General features: G+C 45.6%; 1 protein-coding gene across 1 annotated transcript in view; it reads right to left on the bottom strand.

The window, feature by feature from the left end:
• Positions 1–2,142: 2,142 nt before the first annotated feature.
• LOC142312217 (uncharacterized) overlaps positions 2,143–24,758 on the bottom strand; it is a 231,609-nt gene continuing 208,993 nt past the window's right edge. Inside the window, exon 14 of the mRNA XM_075351124.1 lies at positions 2,143–4,382. Within this exon, the coding sequence (XP_075207239.1) occupies positions 3,684–4,382 (699 nt within the window). The 3' untranslated portion in view covers positions 2,143–3,683. The remainder of the gene's footprint in view (positions 4,383–24,758) is intronic.

The raw sequence follows: 24,758 nt of genomic DNA, 5'->3' as shown, positions 1-24,758 counted from the left end.
CCAAGGCCTGGTTCAAGAGGGAAAAAATCAAGGTGTTGCAGTGGCCTAGTCAGTCTCCTGACCTTAACCCACTTGAAAACTTGTGGAAGGAGCTCAAGATTAAAGTCCACATGAGACACCCAAAGAACCTAGATAACTTGGAGAAGATCTGCATGGAGGAGTGGGCCAAGATAACTCCAGAGACCTGTGCTGGCCTGATCAGGTCTTATAAAAGACGATTATTAGCTGTAATTGCAAACAAGGGTTATTCCACAAAATATTAGACCTAGGGGTTGAATAATAATTGACCCACACTTTTATGTTGAAAATTTATTAAAATTTAACTGAGCAACATAACTTGTTGGTTTGTAAGATTTATGCATCTGTTAATAAATCCTGCTCTTGTTTGAAGTTTACAGGCTCTAACTTATTTGCATCTTATCAAACCTGCTAAATCTGCAGGGGGTTGAATACTACTTGTAGGCACTGTAGCTAGAAAACAGATTCAGCAAAGATGAGGCCCAAACTATCTGTATAGGAAAGGATAGGAAAGAGCACTGTCTGCAGCCGTAAAAACTCTAATAAATCTCAGCACGCCTGATATAGAAAAGCCCTGAGCCCACACAGTCTCTCCCCCACTAAATCAGTACTCTGGTGTTACTGGGATCCAAAAAACACTAATATAGATGAGGGACTGAATTTAATCCCATGCATGACAAAACACAATACGTAGCAGAACATGGAGCTAGGTATACTGACACTCCCAGCAGGGAATGATCCAACTCCACCAAGAAGTCCATACAGGAAAAATCAGGAATCAAGCATTAGTATCAAAGCAGAAAAAACTACAATAAAGTGGAAACAATAAGCAGAGGTACAAAGACCAACTTATCTGAGAGGAGTTCTGGTAGAGAGAAGGGCTGGTTTCAGAATGTCCTTAGCACACAGGCGATACATTGAGCACCAGCAAGGAAATGGAAAAAAATACTCAGCTATATAGGCCCAATTTGAATGACCTGATTGCCAGTCCTCCACAGGTGTCTGGCTCCCATTCAACAAGTCAACTGCACCGCCAGCACTGACCACAAGAGGGAGCCCCAAACTGGAAAATGTATTCACAACAGGGTACATTACTACTACAGATGGGGGCACATTACTACAAGAGGGGGCACATTACTACAAGGGCACCAGGATGGGGTATTACTACAGGATGGACCAGGCTGACGCACATTACTACAACGGGGGGACAAGGATGGGGCACATTACTACCAGTCACAAGGATGAGCACTTTACTGCACGGCACAAGGATGGGCACATCACGATAAGAAGGGGGGGACTAGAATGGGGCACATTACATTTTATTGGTATCTATTTTTATTTTTGAAATTTATCAGTAGCTGCTGCATTTCCTACTCTAGGCTTATACTCGAGTCAATAAGTTTTCACAGTTTTTGTGGTAAAATTAGGGGCCTCGGCTTATAATCACGTATATACAGTAATAAAAAATTTAATTTAGATTTTTATTAGAAAATTGGTAACAATGCAGTGACATGACAAAAATCTGCATAGCTACCGTATTTTTCGCTTTATAAGACGCACTTTTGTTCCCCCAAATTTTGGGGGAAAGTAGGGGGTGCGTCTTATAAGCCGAATATACGGGGGGGGGGTGTGTGTATATATATATGTACACTGCAGCGTCCAGGGGAGGTGGGGGCAGCAGCTCTGGAGCACAGGGGAACGCTGCGGGCTGCAGCCTTTGATCTCCTGCACCCGCTCATATAATATGCACAGCCGCTGTCCATCTCCAATGGTGCTGAAATCGCACGCAGTGAGGGGCTGGGGCAGCGGTGCATATTATATGAGCCTGCATCCCAGTGTGATCGCACATGCTCCCCCTGTGTTAGATTTGGCCCCCAGGCTGCTGCTCATTCTAAAATAAAAAAGCTTTACTTACCCCTGCAGCGTTTCTCCCCGTGTCCCTGCTTCCACTGTGATCAGGCAGGCAGAGAGCTCAGCCTGCTGTGCCGATCACATGACCGCACTGAGAACCAGGAAGTGGAAGAACAGAAGCACGGAGCCAGACAGGAGGGAGCTCAGCGCTGGAGGAGATAAGGAAAGAGGGTTTTATTTTACTTTGGGCAGCAGCCTAGGGGCCATATCTGACACAGGGGGACTTGTGCGATCTATAGGGGCCATGGGCAGCACTATGGGGGCGATATCTGACACAGGGGGACTTGTGCGATCTATATAGGGGCCATGGGCAGCACTATGGGGGAGATATCTAACACAGGGGGACTTGTGCGATCTATATAGGGGCCATGGGCAGCACTATGGGGGCGATATCTAACACAGGGGGACTTGTGCGATCTATAGGGACCATGGGAAGCACTATGGGGGAGATATCTAACACAGGGGGACTTGTGCGATCTATATAGGGGCAATGGGCAGCACTATGGGGGCGATATCTAACACTGGGGGACTTGTGCGATCTATAGGGACCATGGGCAGCACTATGGGGGCGATATATAACACAGGGGGACTTGTGCGATCTATATAGGAGCCATGGGCAGCACTATGGGGGCGATATCTAACACAGGGGGACTTGTGCGATCTATAGGGGCCATGGGCAGCAGCATGGGGGCGTTATCTAACACGGGAACGTGTGCAATCCATAGGGGACCATAGGCACACAGGGGAACGTGTGCCATCACAAGGGGGCTATATTCAATATAAGGGGGCCATATCCAGATTAAGGGGGCTAATTTTAGGATGGGGGCTATGAGGGACATATACCCTATATGATTTGTTAGAGGGACACTGGCATTATGAGATGGACCCCATTTAACATTAAAAAAAAAAATTCTCTTTTCCTTCACCAAATTTGGGGGTGCGTCTTATAATCAGGTGCGTCTTATAAAGCGAAAAATACGGTAATCATATGCTAAATAGCTGCAAGTCAAATTTATGTATGAGATAGCCAAGATGATTGTCTATAAAATTATGGTCGTCTCATGCTGAAAGCTGTAATGGATGGTGAGATATGGAGGCTGAAAGTCAAAAGTTCAAAACATTGTAACCCTTTTACCTGTCAGTGTATATACTTTACATTCAACTCTGCTACATAAATACATTTATACAAACAATTACTGTGTGTACACATAAGCCCAATTTACAGTTCCTTACAGGTCATGTGATTGATTACATGATCTGAAAGACCCTGGAGCTAGTCGGATGGAAGGTTCTTCAGCTGCACACTGAGGACATGCAGCCTCTGTGCAGGTAACTTGCTCTTATGCTCCACGCCGATCACACAGATCAGTGTGCGGCAGGAGGAGAGATCACTCCTCACAGTGATTGAAAGGAAACTGTCTCAGTATCCTCCATCGTTACAGGAAGCTGCTTCCTAACCGTAAGAGGCACTCACTTATTAGCAAGATTTTTTTACAGTCCAAAAAATACGTGAACTTCTAAAGTAACTTCCTTTTTCATTCAATTATATAATGATCTGTTATATGGTTTTTGTACAATCTCTCAATGAAATATATAATTTCTCCTTGGGAGTAATTTTTAATGGTAAACAAAATATGATTTTCGAATAATTGAGATTTCAAAATCTAGATATCAGTATGGCTTTGCAGCTTTGCACCTTTGTGAATTCTCTGGTGTGTAATAAAATACGATTTCATTACAAAACATTTCCCACTTTACGTACATGAAAAAGGCTTTTCCCGTGTGTGAGTCTTTTGATGACTAACAAGATATGATTTTTTTGCAAAACATTTCCTACATTCTGTACATGAAAAAGGCTTCTCCCCTGTGTGAGTCTTTTGATGATTAACAAGATATGACTTCATTGCAAAACATTTTTCACATTCTGAACATGAAAATGGCTTCTCCCCTCTGTGTGTTGTCTGATGTATAACAAGATGTGATTTTTTTGCAAAACATTTACCACATTCTGAACATGAAAAAGGCTTCTCCCCAGTGTGCCTTCTCTGGTGAACAACAAAACACGATTTCTGGTTAAAAGATTTCCCACATTCTAAACATGAAAAAGGTTTCTTTCCTGTGTGACTTTTCTTGTGTGTAACAAGATTTGATTTCTGTACAAAACATTTCCCACATTCTGAACATGAATATGGCTTCTCCCCTGTATGACATCTCTGGTGTTGAACAAGATATGATTTCCGTACAAAATATTTCCCACATTCTGAACATGAAAAAGGCTTCTCCCCTGTGTGACTTCGCTTGTGTGTAACAAGATTTGATTTCTGTACAAAACATATCCCACATTCTGAACATGAATATGGCTTTGCCCCCGTATGAATTCTCTCATGCCTAACAAGAACTGATTTCCGGTTAAAATATTTCCCACACTTGGAACAAGAAAATCTCTCCTCCTCCTTTGTGTGAATTTTTTGATGTTTAACAAAAGAGGTTTTGAGGTGAAAACTATTTCCATATTCTGAATGTGAAATTAACTTCTTTTCTTTAAGATCAGTTCGTTTTTTAATGCCTCTTTTATGACTTCTATTTTTCTTAGTCGTCTGTAATGAATCAGAAGAGAGGACCTGTTTATTAGGATCACTTGATAAGTCTTTGCTGTGAAGAGATGATGGTGTATCTGGAGTAATGTCATTCACTTTAGTTGTATCCTGTGTGATATCAAGGTCATCTGATTTAAAAATTGAAGATGTATGTTGTCCCTCTGTTCTGTCACCATCATCTGCCAAGAATAAAACCAATTATCATTTTTGAACATTTCTACTTAAAATGTCCATAGAAATAAAAATTATGTAGCAAACTTTAAATATTCTCTAAGACAATGGCAGTTCAGTCTAATAGAAGACCTCATAGGATGTACCAGTAGAGTGTGGGGTTCAACTGTTTTTTCATTCTGCCTCCAAAATGTTGGAATAAGAAGCCAGAAAAAAATATTATGTAGGCAAAAATGTTACCAATAAAAACCTTCTACTCATCTTGTAAAAACCAAGCTTGCCGTCTGGTCCATCATCTCTCAATAGAAAATCAGAGGGTTTCTATATTAGTAACTCAAAAGCTCTTGAAAAGCAATATGGCTTCCATAAAGCAATCCACCAAAACACACTCTTCCAACTTTTTAATTTCTCAGCCTTGCAGTGTACCCTAACCACATTTAGAATAATTCATAACAAGAAAGGGCAACAATGTTTTCCTGCCCAGACCACAGAAACAAATTCACTCACCGTATGCAGCAAAACCCCTTAATAAAGATGGAGGCAACAGGTGCAAAAACTGATGGAGCTTCCACTCACACACTGCCACTCCATGGAGGGGTGATTGCTTAGTATTAAGATAGCACACAAATGGCTTGTGTAGGGCGCCGTTCACACATGTAGGTGCACAGTGTCTGGCTTACATCCTACTGATGATGCCCATACTATTAGACTAGGCGGGCTGGCCAGCATTATATAAGTGCAGCACACAGGAATGGAGTCCCTAGTTTACAAGGCCTACAGTAATGGGCCTGGCTACATCCTGTATAAAGATATGATAGGGATTTTCTGTTGCTTTGATTTCATATCATTCTGTCACATTCAGCAAATGGTGTGTCACATCTCCCGTGGGATTTGTTTCTGTGACGTCTGCTATGGTCAGGTGTGAAGTTCTACATTCTGCAGATGGCACTATTGTTGGAGGAGATGTCGGAAACAGAAAATGTGGGTGGCATACTCTGTCCAACCACAAATAATAGAGTGGCTGGGACCAGTAATGTAATTCAGTCTGGCAGTATGGATGTGTGTGCGGTACAGCTGGAGTAATTAGTTCAATTCTTCTGCGAATTGCAAAGCACCACACCCTACTAAACCTTGAACAATATTGCTAGAAACTGCCAGAAATAGCCTTGTTCTTCTCTGTTTCAGTCCTTTGTGCTCAGCTCCCTACTTGTATATTGGTTTCCTCTTGTGACCCCAGCCTGTTTACGGACTACTCTTACATCTTCTGATTTTGTATTTTCTCTGTCCTTCTGGTTCTGACCTGGCTACCTGGCTATTCATCTTGTCATCTCGCACCACCGAAAAGCAACTAAGTCCAGGGCCCAGCTTAGGAGTCCCTTATGTAAGTCCATCTTCCCTGCCAAAGTGTGTTAGATCACGCGGTTAGATATTTAACGGCTTAACAGGAACAGTTAGCTCAGTTGCACATGTCGATTGATCAAATCAGCAGACGTGTGAGGGGAATAATGTGGGCTTGCCATGAGAGCCCGCATTAAAAAGAGGGAGGTGACCTAGGACATATATGTACGATTCTAGGTCATAAAGGGGCTAATTATACACTTTTTGGGTAGATGCATTGTTTTGATCGCCTGTTACTGCATTTTATTAAAATGTTATGGTGACAAAAAAAAAAAAAATCATTATTCTGGTGTTTTTATTTTTGGTCTCGTGACGCCCTTTACCGATCAGGTTAATATTTTTTTACATTTTGATAGATCGGGTATTTGTGAAAGCATCAATACCAAATATGTGTATTTTTCATGTTTTATTGTTTCATTTTCAAAGGGGCAAAGAGGGGGTGATTTGACCTTTTTGTTATTTTTTCATATATTAAAAATTTAATATTTTTGTGTACACTTTTTGATGTTTTTACTAGTCTTGTTAGGTGACTTCTTGAAGCTGATATAGTCCAATCTTTTGTGCTATACAGAGCCATGCTTCAGCATCCCTCGCAGCAGAAATGCTGTGTTCCTATGAACGCCTGCGCTCACAGGAACTACATCATGACAGTGACAGGGGGTCATCAGTTGACCCCCGATGTCATAACAACACATCGGCATCCTGTGATCATGTCACAGGGCCGCCAATGGGGACGAGGAATGACAACGCCCCTGACAGCGCCCATTAAATCCGGTGTAAGAGATTGACAGAGGGACTTAGCTGGCTAACAGGAGTGGGTGGATTTCCGATCCAGCTACACCCGTTTGAGGCACACGTTGACTGATCAGATCAACAGACATGTACGGGGAAGGGCTCACATTATAGGAAGTGACATGACATATGACGTACGAGTACATCATAGGTCAAAGGGGTTAATTCCTGAGTGTGGTTTTTTGATAATATTAACAATTTTCTAAAATCTAGGCCAGTCAGAGCAATTTCAAAACTGATTTGTTACCCAAAAATAGGTTTTATAGATTTTTTTTGAACGAAGAAACACTTATTGCTAAAATTGTAAGTCTTCTATCATTCTAAAAAATTAAAAGAATGTTGGAAAAATTGCTGCTGACCTAAAGTAAAAATATGGTAAATGTTAATTATTAATAGTGATGAGCAAATACTAACTATTCGTGTTCCGATTATTTGTAACAAATGCCTAATTACTATTCCAGTATTCTTGACGAATAACGAACTTAATGCAAGTCATTTGGGACCCCGAGCATTTTCTGGGGAATCTTCAAGAAAAATGCTCGGGTTCCCCATTGACTTGCATTAGGTTCGTTATTCGTCAAGAATACCGGACTACTACTATACGAATAATCTGAACACGAATAGTTACTATTCGCCCATCACTAGATATTAATTATTTTGTGTAGTATCACTATCTGTTTTAAGAGCATACATATTTAAAGTTTCAAACTTACAAATCTTTCTTAATTATTTGTCAATTTTTTAAAATTACGAGAAGTTTAATGTATCACACACATAAAACATATTATCCTAAACTTACCAGAAACAGAAAGTATAATGTGTCACAAAAAAAATAATTCAGAATCACTGGAATCAGAAGAAGCATCTAAAGTTATCACCTCATAAAGTGACACGTATGGAGATTTGAAAATGGGACCCGATTAAAAACAGAAAATTGGCTGCGGGAAGTGGTTACATCAGAGAATCTTGCATCCTAACTACTGTAGTCAAAATCTGTGCATATAGACAATAACAATCTACTGAAATGATCAAACTCAACAATCTTCACAAGTAAAAAATTTGTAACTTTGGTGAAACATCTCTGGAGTAATTAAAGTATGTGGATTAGTGGCTCTTGGTGATCTAAACTATCATAGGAGTAATATTTTGTGTCAGATGAGTGTGTAGAAGAAATATTAGACATTTAAAAGAAAATAAAATAATGCAGAGTTGAAGTGTCTTAAATTTAGACCTTGGCAGAAACTATGGAGACCTTTTATGTAAAGTCTACCAGAGAACTGCAGACTCTCGTGTGCCAGAGAGGTTTTTTCCTTGTTTTGGCTTAACTTTTGGTTGGGCTGGTTTATGACATCCAAGAACCAGTTGAAAATGTAAATGAGAAGCGTTCCTGTGTCTACCTCAGATGGCTGCTGGGTGAGCATCAGCAGGAACAACAGCAGAGACAGCAACAGCAGGTGTTTGAACAACAACAGATAGATTTCCTAAGGGTGTGCTTACACGAGCCATATGACTCGCACGAGAATCAGATCGCATCACCCGGCACGGCTGCACACACTCAGGACAGGAGCGTCTCAGCTGCATAGAAATACATGCAGCCGACCCGCTTCTGTCAGAAGAGTGTGTGGGTGCGCCGGGTGATGTGATCCGATACTCATGCGAGTCATGCGGCTCATGTGAGTGCACCCTAACTGAGGTAATTTGTGGCAGGGCGACTGCCCCCCCCTATATCCAGGTGATGACTCCCAAGTCCAAAAGGCGGTAAGACATGCATTGCAAAAATACAACCCAGGAGGATAATGTTGAGGCCTTTTTCATTATTTTTGAAAGATTCGCCGAATGGGAGAAACTCCCACTGGAGCAGAGGGCAAAGGTGCTAACGCACTATTTAAGTGGTGAGCTACAAAAGGCCTACTATGATCTGGCCTTCAAGGATACTAAGGAGTATGAGAAGTTAAAAACTGAAACTGACATTTTGGAATGCCTGGTTGTGACCAGTGGGCTTATCGTGGTATCTCGCTCCCAGATGTTAGTTTTGCTGCATTTGGTGCAAAAATGGTTGAAGAAAGCCAATAATATAACCTGTTGGAGCTGTCAGTGCCCAGGTCACATAGCCGCTGGTTGTTGCTTGACCACAGAGTCAATGGATTGCAGCATAGGTCGGCGCTTCTCATATTATGCCTACCCAACCTGCAGTGTGGACCATCAACCCAGTGAGGGGCCCCAGGCATGTCTTGTGCAAGTAAACGGTGTAAGAGTGATGGGACTGCTGGACTCGGGGAGTTTGGTAACCCTGGTGAGGGCCACACTCCCACACCGGCTGATTACTTGGAAGATGGTGAGCGTCCACTACCCTTGTTTCAACGGTATCCATAAAAATATACTTTGGGGTCAGAGTCTCATGAGGTCAGAGTGGTGAAAAACCTGTTACATCCAGTAATAACCAGGAAGTCACAGATAGGCACCTGCATAACACCCTTCCCCCACTTAGGAAACACACAGCCGACCAAAACCCTAGTCACCCCCCTTAGGGAAAGATACACACACCAGTGGGCGTGACCAGGTGCTTGGACACGCCCACCCAGGGGTAGAGACAGCCCAGGGCGGGAAAACAGTAGCTAGTCCAGATTGTAGTTCAAGTGGAGAGGAGTGTGGGCTGGAGCTAAGTGTAGCTAGAGCAGGAAAAGTTCAAGTTGAACGGTACCAAGGTAGGAACCCTGATGCCTCTGGCTAGGAGGCAGACAGTGGTCTCTGTCAGTAGGAGACGGGAATACGGCTCGGCAGAACCGAGGTGGACCGGGACAAAGTTGTAGCCCGCCGGTACCGACACGGGGAACCGACCCGGAAACCGGAGCACACAGGGGGGTACTCGGACCCTGAAGCCAGGACCGGAAACAAGCGGCCTGGTTAATTAACCGATTGAGGTCAGGACTAGAGGTTCTGTCCCACCCAAAGTCCCTCATAGAAGACAACAGCCCACCGATGGGGATAAGAGGTCACCGCCAGGGCCCATAGATCCCACGGGCCAGCGTCTACGGGCATGGCTCCTTAGGCCACATCCAGCCGGGAGCGGACTCCTGAGTTGCAGACTAGGAAGTCCACCTTACACAAAACAGTGCAGAGAAAAAGGATAGAGACCACTAGCCCGGGTGGAGGACCCGAATGCAACTGGCCGCGGCACCGGCCACCAGCACCCTGGTTTACCAGACACTCGTGTGATTTATTGACTGTGAGGAATCAAACCTCCCCCTTGCCGTCGCTATACCCTGCACCAGACATTAGGCCCCAGGGCCACCATCCCTACCCACGAAGGGGTTAACATCCAACTGCCACTACATCTACCCCGGGTGCCCCATCACAGCAGGGGTGGTGTCCCAACTCACCACACACCGTGGGTGGCGTCACGAACTTAATACGGCCTAGCCCGTACATCTATGTCCCACCCATTTATTCGGCGTGTCCGCGAGACCCCCGGGTCCGGAGACCCTCGAGCCACTACCCCAGCAGGCCCGGATCCGAGCAGCGCTGGCTGCTGGCACGGGGGCGGCACAATAATAGCGTGGGATGTTACTTTGTTCTGGCACTTGTGGTAAAAGGGGGCGGTACCCAGTGTCTTGGATAAAGGTCAGTTTGCCATCAATGAGATTCCGTTGCAGTTGGAGGCAAATGAGTTTCCCCTGTATTTGTTGGTTGGCAACGAGGATGAGGCAGTGTCCCATAAAGCTAACATCCCGGAGTTGGTGGTTTCTGGGAGAACTTAGAGACTGCTGAAATTAGGGACTTTATGCTAAAAGGGGGCCTTTGAAAATGTGACTGTTATAAAAGGCGTTACAGAAGCCGGGGACTGACACCAGATTCCCAAACTTTGCAGTAAATGGGGAATTACTATATCGCGTTACCCAGCTGAAGGATAAAGGATTCCAACTGTTGTTACCAGGGCCCTATAGGTGTAGAGTGTTAGACAAGGCCCATTCTCATATCTTTAAAGGGAACCTGTCAGGTCCGATATGCACTCAGAACCACGAGCAGTTCTGGGTGCATGTTACTAATCCCTGCATCTGGTAGCATAGATAAAGAGATCTTTAAAAAAAAAGTATTTCTAAAGATCTTATATCGTATGCTAATATATTGTATATATCGTAAAGTTCGTATATCGTATGCTAAAATAATAATGAATGTGCAGCGTCAGAGGATGATCTCACCTCTCCGGCTGCCATCGCCGCTCAACCCTGGATCTCGGCTCGGTGCGCATGACACCAGAGTTCCGGTCATGCGCACTATGAAGCCGGGTGTACGCGTCCTGGCTTCAAACTGAAGTAGTGCGCATGACCGAAACTCTGCCGTCATGCTCACTGATCCGAAATCCAGCCGAAATTCAACAAGACCTTAAAGTTGATGCTCAAAAAGGTCGTGGAGAAGGAGGGCCGAAACTGGGATTGTTTGCTTCTTTATCTGCTGTTTCACATCAGAGAACTTCTACAAGCCTCTACAGGGATCTCCCTCCCTTTGGACTTGGATGGTTGACATCCTCAGGGGTCTCTTAGACATTGCAAAACAGCCCTGGGAAGCATAGTTTACACCCCGATGGACCGTCATTGAGCATTTCACCCAGATGAAGGAGAGGACAGCAGACCTATTGTACCATCACCCATTCCCTGTAGACTGTGAGCCCTCGCGGGCAGGGTCCTCTCTCCTCCTATACCAGTCTGTCTTGTACTGTTAATGATTGTTGTACGTATACCCTCTTTCACTTGTAAAGCGCCATGGAATAAATGGCGCTATAATAATAAATAATAATAATAATAATAATAATAATAATAAATAATACAGATCGTGAAAGAGTCTTCTCCTGGCACAATAGGCCCAGGTGAAAATATTCAATTACTTGGTAAGGGTGAGACAGTTCAGTCCTGGAGATCACGGGTTAGTGTTAATCCCCACGGTGGAGAGTACATTTCTGGACAAGTGGAAGGGACCCTATGAAGATTGTCGAAAAACTGGATAAGGTGAGCTGCAAGATCCACCAACCGGGTAGATGAAAGCCATACCAGGTATACCATGTTAATCTGATTAACCCAAGGAGTGATACGGAGTTTCCACGGATTCCCTATCTGGTAGCTAGGGTGAAGGCTGACATAGAAAAAGTCATGGTGGAGGGGACACTGTCACGGGCCCTCAAACAGCAATGTCAGAGGAATTGCTTCACTGAAACATAACTTCAAAGAATTGTACACAGGTCTTGCAACACGATGTCCTGATAGAACGACATGTGAGGGTAGCCTTGAAATACTGGCTCCCTGAAGCCCGCAGGGAGGTCACTTTCAAAGAGATAAAGAGAATGCTGAGCCTCAGTGTAATTGAGGAGTCTAAAAGTGGTTGGTCCAGTTCCATTATTCTTGTACCAAAGCCAGATGGATAATAGTGATTTTGTAATGGTTATCGCAAATTGAATAAAGTCCTCAAATTTGAGGCATATCCAATGCCACATGTCGATGAGCTCATTAAGAGATAAGGATCAGCAAGGTACATCACCACTCTTGACCTGAGAAGAGGGAACTAGCAAATTCCCATATTCCATAGTGCCAAGGAAAACACTGCCTGCTCTACATTTGACAGTTCCTTCCAGTACACCAGGTTGCCACGTTCCTAAGGCCAAGGACCAGACACTAGCCCCTAATAAGAATTTAAATGTCGCATATCTAGATGACACCGTGATCTTCAGCATGGATTGGGAAAGTCATCTGAAGCAGGTGCTGGATGAACTGAGGTAGGCGGGGTTTATGATAAACCCGAAAAAATGTACCATGGGGAAGGAGGAAGCCAGGTACTTGGGATATATCGTCGATAGGCGCCAAATAAAGCTGCAAGTAAATAAAGTGGAAGTGATCCAGAATTAGCCACGACCACTCTCTAAAAAGCAGGTTTGGGCATATCTGAGAATTGTAGGATACTAGCAGCAGTTTACACTGAATTTTGCTGTGACAGCTGCACCCTAGACCAAACTCCTTAAGGGCAGCGTAAAATCGTTGGTGGCCAAGTGGACGTCCGACAGATTTCCAGGAATTGAAATTAGATGTGTAAATAATTCGTCTTGGTGGCACATGACTTCACTAAGGAGAGACAAGAGGTGAGATATATATCTCTGAGATTATTAGCCTCAGTGATGTAAACCTGGAGGTTATACTCCAGTACACTAGGTACTGAGAAAGTTAAACTGCTGTTAACAGGGCCGGGTTTTTGCGAACAGCTAAAGTGATGGGTGGAACGGCTGTTCACCATATTTCCACCTCAGGGTGTGGTCCAGGAGGTTAAAGTAAAACTGCTAGAATTACTTTTGGTTCAACCCTGATGCTCTGATTAAGCAGAGTGGAATCCCAAACCCTAGGGGGTGGAACCCGCAGTTATATGGATTGTGTTTATGTTCTTTTGTTTTCTTTTGTGCCAGAAAGATTTTTTTCCTTGCTTATTTTAACTTTTGGTTGGGCTGGTTTATGATATCCAATAAACCAGTTGAAAATTTAAATGAGAAGTGTTCCTGTGTCTTCCTCAGATAGCTGCTCAGTGATTTGATCTACCACACACCATATGAGCAAATTCAGCAGCACATAAGGGAGGGAACAGAGATTTATCTTATATGATGCAAGGATTCTAGGAAGACAATAGCATCATTACTCTCCGATTTCTTTTAAAGACCCATCATAATATTTTTCTTCAAGTGATTTTCTAACTTGTCTGCATATTCTATGTACAATGTAATTTGGTTTTGAAATTTACAGATCCAGACAGATAAGGGTCAGCGTCATCTAATTCCAGGAGGTAGGTAGATCCTCCAGGTTGTAAGATCTTTGTAAGAAGAGCATTCAGTGCCCAAAGTAATTTGAACAATTATGGATGGAAGAGAATGTTGTGGTCTATGGCCGGACTATACCACCGATAAAGGAGCCACAGTCGGTGACAGAAGAATCTGTGACTTCTCTGCATTTAGTGATTACTACTCACCTGAGTAACCATATGTAAGAATCTCTTCTTTACACCACTCATCACCCCTCACATATGTCTCTGTAGTATTAATATGGGTCAGATCTTCCCCCTGAAACAAATATTGTAAAAGTCACAGACAGATGGAGAAGTCCCATCTATGATCAGCTCTAATCCTGCCATCTCCACCGCTCTCATTACACAAGTATAACACATATAATACTGGTGGATAAAACAAGACTGAGCACAAGACCTTCACAGCCGTCTACACATCATAGGGAGATTTCATGACACCTTCTCTCCATCTACCTGATGATCCTGAGGAACATCGGGATCTTCTTGTTTACAGTCCTGTGGAAGAAGAGGACGGGGACATCTCTCTGGTGTTGTCCTATTACTGGATAGAACTGGAAATAACATATACAGGGACTGAATTCATTCCTTACATACAGATAATTATAGGCCGTGTGTATATAGTCCTGTCTATTACCTGGTGATGTGAGGGGCTGGGGAACCTCGATCATAACATCCTTATACAGATCTTTGTGTCCTTCTAAATACTCCCACTCCTCCATGGAGAAATAGACGGCGACATCCTGACACCTTATAGGAACCTAACACATACAATGATACTGTCACCCCACCCGGTCACTTTATAATATTATATACTATAATATATTTATTATATATACTGTATAATGTCCCAGCATTCCCAGCAGTGTCACCTCTCCAGTCAGGAGCTCAATCATCTTGTAGGCGAGTTCTAGGATCTTCTGGTCATTGATGTCCTCATGTATCGGGGGGTGAGGTGGAGGCCACGTGATTGGGCTCCGGGTTCTTCCCCATCCCTCAGATACAGGGGCCTGACAGCGCTCACTAGAGGTCTTCTTCACTACTGTGTAATCCTGGTTATGGAGAGACACAGTAATAAATCTCACTACAGACATTTCCAGAGTCCTCACCTCTCCAGTTTTGTCCATCTGTTATTCCCATAGATAAGAATGATGTAATGTGACGTCATCAGAATCTCTCACCTCTCCAGTAAGCCGGAAGAGGATCTCTAGGGTGAGGTGTAATATCCTCTGCACCATCTTGTCCCTGTCCATATCCATCCTTGAGAAGTAAATCTGAAAAAAATTCTCTTATATAGAAGATTTCCACTGAGACGATCCGATATTGTAAGGACCTAAATGAGAAGAAAATGAACCCATGGAACATTATAAACAATACCATGTAATAATACAATTACTGGAGAAAACGAGGTGAAACATATCTGGTGATACAACCAGTAGATGTTGTTTTCTTGTCTCTTTTTTGTCTCGTACGGACTGGAACATAAGTTGAATTGCTGACTAAAGGGGGCTTTACACACTACGACATCGCTAATGCGGAGTCGTTGGGGTCACGGAATTTGTGACGCACATCCGGCCGCATTAGCGATGTTGTTGCATGTGACATCGATGAGCGATTTTGCATCGTCGGAAAAACGTGCAAAATTGCTCATCGGTGACATGGGGGTCCATTCTCAATTACCGTTACTGCAGCAGTAACAAAGTTGTTCCTCGTTCCTGCGGCAGCACACATCACTGTGTGTGACGCCGCAGGAACAAGGAAGCTGTCCTTACCTGCCTCCCGGCCTCTATGCGGAAGGAAGGAGGTGGGCGGGATGTTATGTCCCGCTCATCTCCGCCCCTCCGCTTCTATTGGGCGGCGGTTCAGTGACGCTGCTGTGACGCTGAACGAACCGCCCCCTTAGAAAGGAGGCGGATCGCCGGCCACAGCGACGTCGCAGGGAAGGTAAGTATGTGTGTGGGTCCGCGTGATGTTGTGCAACACGGGCAGAGATTTGCCCTTGTCGCACAACCGATGGGGGCGGGTACGCACACTGGCGATATCGGTACGGATATCGCAGTGTGTAAAGCGGCCTTAAGACATGCTCCCAATCACTGGCTATGTTGGCCACTGCTTCAGCAACTGATTAGCTGTAGGGACCAAAAGTTGTTTGGGAAAGATCAGGAAATACAGAGACCTTCAGGGGATCACAGCGCGATGTTATTTTTGATTATTTTACAACATTCAGTTTGTTACCTTTTAAGCCTTCCATACAAATGAGAGTAAAGTTGGCGGAAAACTCATTTCAGGGGGAATTGGTCAACTATATAACATATGTACAAGCCTCAAGACAGATGTTGTCAGATGAAAGATGGATCTGGTATACTGAAATTCAGAAGCTGATCAGTTTGTTCTCCTTGGAGATAACTATCTGCTAAAAGAGTCTGCCAACTACTGACTCACAGAAACCACAGGAAATCCCGGCCGAGTAGAACAGTTGTGTGTATGGGCAGTCAGGTGAGAAGCCATCAGATAAATGATCATTCAGACAACAGTTATCTCCTGTGTATCGGGCTGTTAAGGTGGTGTCACACATAGCAACGCAGCAGCGATCACGACCAGCGATCTGACCTTATCAGGATCGCTGCTGCGTCGTTACATGGTCGCTGGTGAGCTGTCAAACAGGCCGATCTCACCAGTGACCAGCCCCCAGCCAGCAGCGACGCGTCGAAGCGTAACTAAAGTAAATATCGGGTAACCAAGGAAAGCACTTCTCTTGGTTACCTGATATTTACCTTAGTTACTAGCGTCCGCCACTCTCACGCTGCCAGTGCCGGCTCCCTGTTCCCTGCACTCCTAGCCAGAGTACACATCGGGTTAATTACCAGATGTGTACTCCGCTACGTATGCAGGGAGCAGGGAGCCGGCACTGGCAGCATGAGAGCGGCGGACGCTAGTAACTAAGGTAAATATCGGGTAACCAAGGAAAGGGCTTCTTGGTTACCCGATGTTTACCGTGGGTACAGCTTACCACAGGCTGCCAGAAGCCGGCTCCCTGCTCGCTTCAGTTCGTTGTTCTCTCGCTGTTACACACAGCGATGTGTTCTTCACAGTGGGAGAGCAACGTCCAAAAAATGAAGCAGGACATTCAGCAACGACTGGCGACCTCACAGCAGGGGCCAGGTCGGTGCTGGATGTCACACACAGCGACAGCGAAGGAACGTCGCTGCTACGTCACAGAAAATGGTGACTTAGCAGCGACGTCGTTGTCGCTATGTGTGACACCACCTTTAGTCTTACACTGACAGGGAGGGATAATAATCAGAATTACAGTAGTACAGGGTGTTACTGGAGCAATAAAAGGCTGGTACTGTTGGAACATTATACTGTATGGGGGGGATGGCGGTACTATGGGAATATTATACTGTGTGTGGGGGGAGATGGCAGAACTGTGGAAATATACTGTGTGTGGGGTGGATGTAAGTCCTGTGGGAACATTAGACTGTGTGTGGGGGGATGGCGGTACTGTGGGAACATTATACATTATACTGTGTGGGGGGGATGGCGGTACTGTGGGAACATTATACTGTGTGGGGTGGATGGCGGTACTGTGGGAACATTATACTGTGTGGGGTGGATGGCGGTACTGTGGGAACATTATACTGTGTGTGGGGGATGGCGGTACTGTGGGAACATTATACTGTGTGGGGTGATGGTAGTACTGTGGGAACATTATACTGTGTGTGGGGGGATGGCGGTAGTGTGGGAACATTATACTGTGTGGGGGATGGCGATACTGTGGGAACATTATACTGTGTGGGGATGGTAGTACTGTGGGAACATTATACTGTGTGGGGGGGGTGGCAGTACTGTGGGAACATTATACTGTGTGTGTGTGTGGGGGGATGGCGGTACTGTGAGAACATTATACTGTGTGAGGGGATGGCGGTACTGTGGGAACATTATACTGTGTGGGGGGATGGCGGTACTGTGAGAACATTATACTGTGTGGGGGGATGGCGGTACTGTGGGAACATTATACTGTGTGGGGGATGGCGGTATTGTGGGAACATTATACTGTGTGTGGGGAGATGGTGGTACTGTGGGAACATTATACTGTTTGTGGGGGGATGGCGGTACTGTGGAAACATTATACTGTGTGGGGGGATGGCGGTACTGTGGGAACATTATACTGTGTGGGGGGGATGGCGGTACTGTGGAAACATTATACTGTGTGGGGGGGATGGCGGTACTGTGAGAACATTATACTGTGTGGGGGGATAGCGGTACTGTGGGAACATTATACTGTGTGGGGGATGGCGGTATTGTGGGAACATTATACTGTGTGTGGGGGGATGGCGGTACTGTGGGAACATTATACTGTGTGGGGGGGATGGCGGTACTGTGGGAACATTATACTGTGTGGGGGGGATGTCGGTACTGTGAGAACATTATACTGTGTGGGGGGATAGCGGTACTGTGGGAACATTATACTGTGTGGGGGATGGCGGTATTGTGGAAACATTATACTGTGTGTGGGGGGATGGCGGTACTGTAGGGACATTATACTGTGTGGGGGGGATGGCGGTACTGTGGGAACATTATACTGTGTGGGGGGATGGCGGTACTGTGAGAATATTATACTGTGTGGGGGGGATGGCGGTACTGTGAGAACATTATACTGTGTGGGGGGGATGGCGGTACTGTGAGAATATTATACTGTGTGGGGGGGATGGCGGTACTGTGAGAACATTATACTGTGTGGGGGGGATGGCGGTACTGTGGGAACATTATACTGTGTGGGGGGATGGCGGTACTGTGGGAACATTATACTGTGTGGGGGGATGGCGGTACTGTGAGAATATTATACTGTGTGGGGGGGATGGCGGTACTGTGGGAACATTATACTGTGTGGGGGGGATGGCGGTACTGTGGGAACATTATACTGTGTGGGGGGATGGCGGTACTGTGAGAATATTATACTGTGTGGGGGGGATGGCGGTACTGTGAGAACATTATACTGTGTGTGTGGGGGGAGGACGGTACTGTAGGGACATTATACTGTGATGTTGTGTTGAATAGAAGTCATAGTGGGGGGCATCGCACTGTAAAGGGACGAAGAAAGGGGAACTTTACTATGAGAACAATATGTGATTCAGGCCCCTCATAGTTGGGGCGTCTGTATCTATCAGAGGAAAAGGAACAAAAACCTCACGATTCATAGAAATCAGCGAGAGAAAAACCCCAAGAAAGTCTCAGAGCTGAAGGGGTTAATGCCCCCTGCCCCCAGTAATGGAGAATCCCCACATACCTCCTCCTGCAGGGTAGATGGTAGAATGTACGGTCTCCTTCCTGGTATTACGTCATTTCTGTCACGTGATAGGGGGCGTGTTCAAAATTCAACCAGATGTTTCCAGATGGAATAAACAAACATTCTTTTCCTAAGTCCATGTGGTCCTGGAGTTGTTTATAATAGAAGCGGGGTCTGGGGGTAAGAGCTTCAGATGGGGGGAGCAGGGGGCGGAGCCTGCATGATTAGAGTGGACTGAAGGCAACATCTCCACGCCCACTAACCTGGAAGGAGCCCATATATTTTAGGCTCAACCCACACTATATATATGGCTGCTCTGTGCTTACAGGACCTGTGATGATGTCACATGGAGGGGAGGAGTCAGGGGTCACATGATCAGCTTCTCAGTGTATGCAGGACTCTGCTGTGCTGGGTGTCATGGTGCTGGATGAGGGGAAGGTTATGTGTGGGGTCAGGAGGGGTTTACAGTGTGGATGTAGCAGAGCCGTGTGTGTACGAGGTGTACGGAGCGGAGCCGTGTGTGTACGAGGTGTACTGAGCGGAGCCGTGTGTGTACGAGGTGTACGGAGCGGAGCCGTGTGTGTACGAGGTGTACGGAGCGGAGCCGTGTGTGTACGAGGTGTACGGAGCGGAGCCGTGTGTGTACGAGGTGTACGGAGCGGAGCCGTGTGTACGAGGTGTACGAAGCGGAGCCGTGTGTACGAGGTGTACGGAGCGGAGCCGTATATGTGTACGAGGTGTACGGAGCGGAGCCGTGTGTATGAGGTGTACGGAGCGGAGCCGTGTATGTGTACGAGGTGTACGGAGCGGAGCCGTGTGTGTCTACGAGGTGTACGGAGCGGAGCCGTGTGTGTACTAGGTGTCCGGAGCCGTGTGTGTACGAGGTGTACGGAGCGGAGCCGTGTGTGTACGAGGTGTACGGAGCGGAGCCGTGTGTGTGTGTACGAGGTGTACGGAGCGGAGCCGTGTGTGTACGAGGTGTACGGAGCGGAGCCGTGTGTGTACGAGGTGTACGGAGCGGAGCCGTGTGTGTACGAGGTGTCCGGAGCCGTGTGTGTACGAGGTGTACGGAGCCGTGTGTGTACGAGGTGTACGGAGCGGAGCCGTGTGTGTACGAGGTGTACGGAGCGGAGCCGTGTGTGTGTGTACGAGGTGTACGGAGCGGAGCCGTGTGTGTGTGTGTACGAGGTGTACGGAGCGGAGCCGTGTGTGTACGAGGTGTCCGGAGCCGTGTGTGTACGAGGTGTCCGGAGCCGTGTGTGTACGAGGTGTCCGGAGCCGTGTGTGTACGAGGTGTCCGGAGCCGTGTGTGTACGAGGTGTCCGGAGCCGTGTGTGTACGATGTGTATGGAGCTGAGACTTCTTTACAATGTGTGACACTCATGTATAACTTGTATGGAGCGGAGCTGCGCTGGTATGACGTGTACGGAGCGGAGTCACGTGTGTACTTGTGACCCTACACAAGTTTTCTTATTTATTTTTAGGTAGCACCCATGGGGCAAGGGTTAAATTACTTGTCACCGGGCCTGGTGATGTCGGGTCTGGGGGTGTCACGGGGTGGCCCTTTCGCCCAGTTTCGTGGCCCCGAGGTGTACAATAAAGGAGTTGGTGGTAATGGAGGTTTGATTTTGTGATGTCACCTATGGTATGCGGCCAGGGAATAGCCACCGCTGCTGTTACTGTCTTCCAGATGCTAGTAGCAGTCGGGATGTTTCTGCTCCCCTCAGGTGGAGCTGGCCCCAGGGTGATGATGGAGGTAGTAGTGGTGCGTTGGGGTGCAGGGCTGAGTGTGCCAACAGTAACCAGATGACACAGATTGGTGGTTTCCTTTTACGCCAAAGACATACAGATAGGGACTCTAGATTGTGAGCCCCAATGGGGACAGTATTACCAATGTATGTAAAGCGCTGTGGAATTAATAGCGCTATATAAATGAATAAATATTATTATTATATTATTATTACCTTTACTGGTAACAGGTTGTAGTTCCGAGGTTACCGTGGTCCGGTCACCCTGGTAGCAGGGAGGAATGTCTCTTTGCCAGATACGTTGGAGGCCTTCCTTTATGCGCTTTGGATGTTGGATCCCCGTGGCTTGAAGCTACTTGGAAACCCCGGTTCTTGGTTGTTTAATGCTATGTCCCTTTCTGACGGGCAGCGCGAGCCAAGTATGGGGCTCGCATGGTCCTCCGCGGCTACGGGCTCTATTTTGCTACTTTGCCTTAGGGCTTCATTGGTGGGGCAGGACACATGGACTCTCCTGTCCTCCGGGTTTTACTACTGAGCTTTTAGTACCCAGTAATCTAGGACGCCGGTGTCCTGTACAATGCGCTTGGTCCTGGAGAGCTTGCAGACAGCTCTCTACAGCAACCAGTCTCTTTTCTCTCCTCCAGGGTTCAGTTTGGTTTTACTTTCTGTTCCTCTGACTAAGGCTAGGTTCACATTTCCGTCAATTTGTATCAGTCACAATTCGCAGCTCTGGTACACAACGGAATCTATTTGGCGGATTCTGTTGTTCCCATATACTTGTATGAGCGGCGGATTGTGACTGATGACGCTGCGTTGCATCCTCGCCCGACTGATCAGTCGTGGAACGACTGACCATCGGGCGGCAGGAACGCAGAGTGTAACGTTTTTTGAGCAGCGGAATCCTTAGGATTTCGCTGTGCATGCTCTCTCTCGGCGGCCGAACGATCAGCTGATCGCCTGGCAGCCACTTTCTGTGAGCGATCAGCTGATCACCCAGCGTCCGGCTGCTGTGAGCGATCAGCTGATCACCCGGCGTCCGGCTGCTGTGAGCGATCAGCTGATCACCCGGCGTCCGGCTGCTGTGAGCGATCAGCTGATCGGCCGGCTGCTGTGAGCAATCAGCTGATCACCCGGCTGCTGTGAGCGATCAGCTGATCACCCGGCGGCCGGCTGCTGTGAGCAATCAGCTGATCACCCGGCTGCTGTGAGCGATCAGCTGATCACCCGGCGGCCGGCTGCTGTGAGCAATCAGCTGATCACCCGGCTGCTGTGAGCGATCAGCTGATCACCCGGCGGCCGGCTGCTGTGAGCGATCAGCTGATCACCCGGCGGCCGGCTGCTGTGAGCGATCAGCTGATCACCCGGCGGCCGGCTGCTGTGATCGATCAGCTGATCACCCGGCGGCCGGCTGCTGTGAGCAATCAGCTGATCACCGGCGGCCGGCTGCTGTGAGCGATCAGCTGATCACTCTCATTAGCTGGCCGCCGGGAGATCATCTGTTCACTCTCAAAAGCCGGCGGCCGGCTATTGTGAACAATCAGCTGATCGTTCTCTCTTTTACAACGGAGTCCGACAATAAATTCTAATTCTTGTCATCCGTTGTACAATGCATCAGTCACAAGCGTCAAGCAACGCATGTGACTGATGCAAAACAACGGAAATGTGAACCTAGCCTAACCCCTTCAGTAGTAAGGGGGCCATATGTCTCGTCAAAAAGAAATCTGACAGGTGCCCCGCCCCTATCAAAGTGTATTAAACACACCCCCTCCCCTCTCCTGACAGGCCCTATATTTTATAGGCTTTTGATTAGGCTTTTGATTAGGGATTTGATAGTGCAACTACACAGGCCCTATATTTTATAGGCTTTTGATTAGGCTTTTGATTAGGGATTTGATAGTGCAATCCTGATAGTGTAAATGCTTAGGATCCCACTATTTTATTCACTGATTATGAGAAATCTGATTTAGTGTAATTGTTTGGAATCATACCATTTTATTCAGTGTGGTTTTGTTGCAGAATTCATTCTGCTAGTGTAATTTGATTGGGCATATTATGTATATGGCCAAATTTATTTTATAGGCGTTTGATACAGAATTCATTCTGATAGTGTAATATGGTTGGGCATATTATGTATATGGCCAATTATACTACTACGCGTCTTATGCTGTAAAGCACTTCTTATAGCACCCATGTAGAAAGTTTGTGTTTTATACTGTTTGTATAAAAATGAAAGACAGATTGTGTTTTATACTGTTTGTATAAAATGAAAGACAGACACACTATCAAAATTTAAAAAGTTTATTGCTCAGAATTTAATTACATTCAGTTGCACATCAATTCAGTAGGAATGCAAAACGTCATATACATTACACTTGTAAAACAGTACAATATAAAATTATAATCACTGGCATAATACACTATTTAATAATATACATATGTTACGTCTCTTACATAATTATTTAGAGTATAACACGTCATCAGTCCAGCTGTTACATTGTGAGCCACATTGATTGCAGTATCGGGAAAGTCCTTTTTTTAGGCATCAAACTTGCTTGTGTCAAACCTAATGGAGAATGTAAAGATTGAATTGGACGGCGGGGTGTCGATAGAGTCTGAGGTTTAGATATGCCACTAGCTTCATTGATGGGCATTTTTAAGCTGTCTAAAAGCGCTCTAGTAGTGGGATTTCCTACTATGGTAGACGGTATATTTAACTCGGCCATTGCCTGCATAAACGTATTCCATCCCTGGGGTAAATTTCTGTTAGTCAAGGCATGGCTCTGTGTTGTATTACGTACTAAATCCAGCATGTTCGATCCCGGTATTACAGAACCTTTGAAAATAAACTCGTTTTTATCATTCCACGATGTAATATTTTTGTTCTGCAGCAGTCTGTTTAGTAAAAATTCTGCATTCTTTTTATATCGCTGGTTTACATGACTTACAATTTCAAAGGCTGTTTTGTTTTCATTAGGGTCTGAATTTGACAATTGCTGATGATCAGACTCAGGAGTGTTAATGATCTTTAAAGTTGATAGCTCCATCGCATCGTGTTTAGCATGAACCAAGTATCTCTGTAATACATCGCTATATTTTTTAATTTTCACATCGTCTGGTCTGTCACGACGCTGTAAAATTTCACTAATTTCATCATCAAGGCGGCGAATAACATTCTGTCGTATGTTGCCGCTAACTGGAGGGTTTAGTTTGATTAGCTCTTGTTTGGGGACTAGATACATTTTCTCTGTATGTTGCATTATTTGCCCGTGAGTAGACTTGTTATTATCGGGATTGCAAAGCCTAAAAGAGGACCTATAAACCCGCCGGTCTGCTTTAGTAGACGTTTCTTTTTCTTTATGGGCTGTGATTTATCACTCAGGGTTCTTATAGCTTTACGCCACTTCTTTAGTATATTTTTTTGCCGCTTTTTCAGAGGAATTCGCCCTTTCAAGATGTTTAATGCAATCTCTGCAATGGCTGTAATTAAATCACGGCTCGCATTGCATAAAATAGTTTTTCTGACAGCAGGAGTTGCCTTCACCAGCGTTTTTAAGAGAGCCCAGTTACGACGGATTCTCTCAGACATCTTTACAACACTGCGTACACAGCATAGAATGTCTGATTTAGTGTAAAATTCACTTTTTAGAAGTAATTTTCTTTTGGATATATACAGCGGGCATAGCTGGTGGAAACAACCCCGTCCTTAAACGAAGATCCTCGGGGGTATTGGCTCTCAAGTCTACCAGCAAATACCCATAAGGCTCCCGTGTGGCATCCTCAAAAGCTTCTAAGAAGAAGCGCGTTTTTCCGGGGTACATTTGGCGTGCTAACGTAACAATTTGTAATTTATCTCGAGGATTATTAAAAAGTACCATGTACTTTGTGTTCAAATTTATCGTGCGACTTTTCTTACCCTGACAAAATATGTTTTGTACCAGGTAGAAAATGCTGAGGTTTCTGTGGTGTACATACTTGGTAAATGCTTTTTCTATCTCGCAGTTATCA

Source organism: Anomaloglossus baeobatrachus, chromosome 5, assembly GCF_048569485.1.
Source record: "Anomaloglossus baeobatrachus isolate aAnoBae1 chromosome 5, aAnoBae1.hap1, whole genome shotgun sequence".
Taxonomy (NCBI): domain Eukaryota; kingdom Metazoa; phylum Chordata; class Amphibia; order Anura; family Aromobatidae; genus Anomaloglossus; species Anomaloglossus baeobatrachus.
Note: the sequence above shows the minus strand (reverse complement) of the source record. Positions and strands in the feature narration are given on the sequence as shown.